The sequence below is a fragment of the Branchiostoma belcheri genome, unplaced genomic scaffold, assembly GCF_001625305.1.
Source record: "Branchiostoma belcheri isolate BF01 breed outbred unplaced genomic scaffold, Haploidv18h27 scaffold121, whole genome shotgun sequence".
Classification (NCBI taxonomy): Eukaryota; Metazoa; Chordata; class Leptocardii; order Amphioxiformes; family Branchiostomatidae; genus Branchiostoma; species Branchiostoma belcheri.
The window spans coordinates 584,361-589,752 of record NW_017802614.1 but is presented as its reverse complement, the minus strand read 5'-3'; the positions used below and the strand labels follow the sequence as shown (position 1 = coordinate 589,752).

General features: G+C 42.2%; 2 protein-coding genes across 2 annotated transcripts in view; one reads left to right on the top strand and one right to left on the bottom strand.

The window, feature by feature from the left end:
* LOC109463073 (uncharacterized protein C19orf45-like) overlaps positions 1 to 1,227 on the bottom strand; it is a 4,732-nt gene extending 3,505 nt beyond the window's left edge. Inside the window, exons 1-2 of the mRNA XM_019759781.1 lie at positions 1,116 to 1,227; positions 13 to 291 (exon numbers count right to left, since the gene is read on the bottom strand). Coding sequence (XP_019615340.1) covers positions 13 to 272 — 260 coding nt within the window. The 5' untranslated portion in view covers positions 273 to 291; positions 1,116 to 1,227. The remainder of the gene's footprint in view (positions 1 to 12; positions 292 to 1,115) is intronic.
* Positions 1,228 to 1,312: 85 nt separating this feature from the next.
* On the top strand, positions 1,313 to 5,267 carry LOC109463075 (vesicle transport protein USE1-like). Its single transcript, XM_019759784.1, has 7 exons — positions 1,313 to 1,598; positions 1,755 to 1,810; positions 1,990 to 2,068; positions 2,290 to 2,460; positions 2,857 to 2,921; positions 3,584 to 3,734; positions 3,873 to 5,267. The coding sequence occupies exons 1-7, from the start codon at positions 1,500 to 1,502 to the stop codon at positions 4,053 to 4,055; spliced, it is 804 nt and encodes a 267-aa protein (XP_019615343.1). The 5' UTR covers positions 1,313 to 1,499; the 3' UTR covers positions 4,056 to 5,267.
* The last annotated feature ends 125 nt before the right edge of the window (positions 5,268 to 5,392 follow it).

The following is a 5,392-nucleotide window of genomic DNA, read 5'->3' as shown; positions in this document are numbered from 1 at the left end:
ATCTTCTCCGACCTCTTTTCCGGAAAGGCCTGGCGAGTCTCGGAGATTTTCACCCCGATCTTGCCGGTGTCCGCGTGCATGAACTGGGCGGGTCTGGGCGGCTCGGAGGCGCTCTGTCTCCGCCATTGGTACGGAGCCTTGTAGTCGTGCTTGAAGACGCTGTGAAGGGCATCGGGGGTGGCGGACGGTTCCTGAGCGATCTTGAAGTGAGAGGCGGCGAGGAAGTCTATGCCCGTCAGAGGAGCAACGATGGGGTTTGATACAGCTGTCATGGCGCGTCCTCGACTCTGTCTGTTGTTCAACATGAGAGGAAGAAGAAAATATATTAAAACGAAATACTGAAATGGTTAACTTGTGAAAACAATGACATGCTTTGCACATCTCCCCAGCAACTAACATAACTTGGAGAACCTCGGCACCCGGCCAGTTGAAAATAGGAATTTTCTCAATCTAACGAACGATGTTTTTCTTATGATTTAAGTGATTTAAGACGTTTCAGACTCACTCGACACTCTTCATTTGTCGTTATCACTTTCGCTCTGTAGAATTTACTTAAAATTTGCTTAAAAATGTTTTAGACTCTCGATGATATCGGTTTCGCCGCATAATTCGATGTCGGCACAAACGGACTCAAAGCAGAGCGAGAGCAACCTTTCATTATTTCAATACTGGATTTTATATGCAAAAGCACTGAAAATGTCATGAAAATAGTTTACTTAGTAGCTTCATATGGCTTTTAATTGACGTTCTTTGCTATATGGAAAAGTCAAGACCGCCGGTCCCGGTATTACTGCATTATTTGACATAGAAACTCCTTGCATAGGTGGGGCTTGACCTGGCAGTGATTTAATATTTTGAAACACGCAAATCATTGCACAATGTAGCTTCATCTGTGTTTGGTTCATCTGACAATAACACAAGAAGGGCACAATGAATTATTAAGTCGCTAGTTTATACTAATCATTCTTGGCAGTGAAGTGGGGTTTACGGCGGGAACAAGGTCTCTCTCCGCACGCCAAGAGCACTTGTTGCTGTTTCCCCCAGACAAATCCAATTAACGATAACCCACACATAGTATAACTTCATTTTACGCCATGTAACCAGCGGCTACTCACCCTTTTCCGGACAGGCTTGGTTAAATCCCTGGGAAAATGAGAAAATGGCTCCAAAACGTGTTTGGAATCGTGTTTTGTTTTCCTTTTGTTGGCGGAAGGCTGTTGCCAGGCGACCGGACGCTGCTTACTTTGTAGGGCAGCAAAACACCCATGTTCTTTTACATGTTAATCAAGATATACGCACGTATTAAGTTAATCATAGGTACAGCTGGTCGAAAATAAGATACTGAGTATTTGTATCTGACAAGAAAATTGTTAAATGTTGTATCATTTAGCTTTTAGTACGCCAAATACTTTACATGTACATGCCATCGCCCTCCTTAGAAAAAATAAAGAGAGCAAAGGTCTGCAAAGGTCAGAGGTGAACGTGACGTCAGTGCCAACATGGCGGTTTCGAGATTGGAAATCAACTTTCGTCGACTTTTAGGTCGCTGTGAAGAAATGGCAGCAGAAAGGAGGGCTGGTGACTGGCGATTAGAAAAGGTAGGCCAGCTGTCGAAAGTGTGATCTTATTTAGTTTATCGCTCATCTGCATTTTGCATATTTATACGTAGCTCAAAATATGTGGAGGGGAGGGGGGCGTGAATCATCAATGAGGTGGCATGATGCTAAAGAAAACCTTTTTGTGTCGTTTTGCAGTATGTAGAAGCACTTCAAGGACAACTCAGTGAGCTGAACAATCTACCAAGTCCAGGGTAACTATTAACAGCCTTTTCTATTACCGTGTATTGATTTGAAGTACAACGGAAATGATGCACATATGGTGATGATAGACTGTCTTGTTTCTCAAGTGATGTGACTTTTCTCAATATATAAACCATGGAGTTAAAATCTTGTATTTAACCTCCTTGATATAACAATATTTTTCCTGCAGGAAACCTGCCACAGACATCCTGAAAGAGTACAACAAGAAAGTGGAGTTTTTAAAGAAGTATATTGAGGCAGAGAAATTAGTAAGTATGAAAATTGCACATTCCATCCAAGCTCTTCCATCACCAGGATAATATATCATAGCCCCTTTTTTCTGTAAACAATTTCATTCAGTCAGCTTAGATTTTACCATTTTTGCAGGCACAGTATTTGAGTGTTGAGATATTCTTGGTAACATGGCAGAAAAACGAAACTAAATCCAGGTCAGAATTATGACTGAGTGAAAAATTGCACTGCCCCCCAGGAATCTCCTAGTGAACGAGTCCTGGCCACAGAGCTGATGAAGCCAGGCCAGCCCTGCCTGGAGCACTACAGCCCCGCCTCCTCACAGCTGTCCAATAGGAAGGCTCGAGAGCTCCACGCCAGGGCCAGATCTCGCTACCAGAAGGACATGAGGGAAGAACTTCTGGGGAAGGTAAGGGCAGTTACATAGTGAAGCAGGGGTGTGTGTTGGGCAATTGTCCATCCCTAGCCTGTCTCACATGCACAAGGTACAGGTTTACACATTGTCTTTTTGTGTGCTGATTCTTCAATGAAATAGCTAGATGTAGCTGCTTGGTGCATTGTTTTTTTAACCTGCAACATTTGTTTTTATTTTCTGCAGACAGAAAGTGACAACAAAAGCGGTAAGTTTTTTCTTTCATTTCCATGTTCCTTTTATACAATTCCTGTTACTTGGTTAAAGGATTTACAGTTTACAAATGTATATAATGTGTTCACCATTTTTACTATACTGTTGTGTGTTTTGCACCATACTGAATGACTATGCAGCTGTCCACAGACTAATGTTCCTCTTCTGCTCTCATGTCAGATACACCAGATGCATCAGGTTCAAGGTGGAGCAGGTGAGCAGCCCATTTTTAAAAGAAACTCTAAGTGTAAGGGATTCTGTAAAGACATCGAAAAGCTTCAATGTAGCTCTTTAATAAACTGTCTCATGGGAAATCGTTTCTTTGAGATATACACCTCCCATTGCACAATTCCAGTTAATGTGTATTTGTAACCACATAAGGACCACCAGGCCATGCATTGAGACCACTTTTTGGTGGTCCTTAGCTTAACCATGGTAAGACCTCTCTGTAGTGACCACCTGTCTGCTATGATCACTTACCATGGCATGGTGCTATTGGAATATTAAGTAATGGGTTATATTTGGTTGGGAATCTGATACACATGTATGAGTATTACTTGTAGTTCTAGGTGTGTTGGATAGGGGGCACTGTAAAATCTTGCTAGGGTCTTTAGTCCCTTTTCCACCAAGGATCTCTGCCCAGCATTCCATGAGAAAGAGCCCAGGGCCAGGCAGCAAACTTAGACTGAATTTTTGGAGGGCAGACTATGCTGCACTTTGCACATTATCGCAAAATTGCCAATTTCATGGTTAATGAATTACACATGATTGAAAATGTCAAGTATTAAAAGCCCCATCAGTCAGACAAAACTCTATGAAAGCCATTTTTCCATCAAAGTAGGTGTTACAGTGGTACCCTTAAACCCCCCCTGTCCTGAATGACTTGGCGATGGTCTGCCTCCTGTAGGGGAGGGGAGGAGCCAGAAGAGGACCTGGACACCGTGTTACAGAGACACCAGGACATGCAGGCCAAGATAGCAGAGGAGATGCTGACACTAGCCAGGAGTCTGAAGCACAACCAGCTGGCTGCACAGAACATCATCAGGGAGGACACCAAGGTGGGTATGGGGCCCTGTTGTCACGAAGGAAGCTAGTATTTTTTTGATGCACTGCTCAGTTAGCTGGTAGATTTTGTTCAAGCAAGGAGGTTTAAAAAGCCTCCTTGGTTCAAGCATACATTTTGTTCTCCGCCGTAGGTATTGGAGAAATCATCCAAGTTAGCGGAGGGGAACTATGATCGTCTGAAGGTGGAGACAGACAGGCTAGAACAGCATGTGAAACGGTCGTGTAACTGGACCATGTGGACCATGCTGTCCATCGTCTGTATCATCTTCCTCTTCATGATCCTCTTCATCAGGCTGTTCCCCAAACCCAGATGACCTCTGCACTGCATTATGGGTCCAGTAGGATTGCCTGGGCTTAGGGTAAAATTTGTTAAATCTTTTCCACACATCTTATCTATAAACACTTCCAGTGTAAATGTAACATCAGCTTCAACTTTGCAATGTTGCCAAATACAGATGAAGAAAGGAATAAGTAAGTATATGATTGTTGGTTGGATAGTAGTTTAATGTATGCAAAAGAGAGAACAGTGCTTGTCAGTGTATATTGACCACCTGCCTGCAATGAAGAGTTTCGAGGAAAGAAACATAGATGGTCGATAAAGATGCAGAAGGTTATGATTTTGCATATGGAAAACATACAAGGCTTAATGCCTATTATGGTATCATGTATGATGTGTGTATCATATAGTAAAGGTACAAAATTTATTTAGAGCAGAACGTCATCTACTAATAAATAATATATGGAAATATCCCTGTTTCTTGTGTAGTATTTTACAGAATCTCATATTCTATGTAATGATAAAAATTTGCAGCTTGCAATATTATATGTAGGCCCAGAGGACATTGGGTTGGCATTTAGTGGGTGAGTTAGTATGTAAAGGTTGGTTGGTGGTAGGAGTTTGGTTGGGATGGGATGGGTTGAGATGGAATGGGTCGAGTTGGTTGATTGCTTGCTTACTTGGATGCCTGGCTGATTTCTTGGTTGGTGAGCAAGTGTGGCCCTTCCTTAGATGTGTATGTCAAGGTTTGCTGTCCAATACCAACAGTGAAGGTACAATCTTTTGAGTACACTCTGTCCATTACTGGTACTTTCTCTGTCTGTCTGTCTCTCTCTCTTTCTGTCTTGCGCGTGCACTCGCCCAAATGTTCAGTATGTACCCTCAAAACAGATGAAGGGTTTTGACACCAACTTGAACCTTACATGAACCAACCTGAGAAGTTGCTGAGCCTCCCAGTTTGAGTTGATGACATGTCACACACAATCATCGTCCCAGGTTCTGTGTAGTATCAGGGGATCGGCAACTCTCCAGCAGTGTCAGGACTGAAGAAACAAACCACCAAACTTACAGCTGCTTTTTGCCAATGTTAGACATTTTAGATTGCTTTTAAAGTTTTAAACCATTTATAATTCCTTAAAGGCAACATACTGGTATAAAAAAGATTGACCTCTTGTCTTAGAGTCAGTTCAATTCACTGATTTTACACCTTTCCCTCCCCCAGTCTCCCAGTTGTTAATCTATGCACAAGAGTAAATATATTGGTCATGACTCAGTGATAAGAAGTTTAATCACCATAACTATACCAATAATGCATCAAATGATAAATACATGTGTGTGAACCTAAATAACAGGAAAACATGACAAAAGATGTTA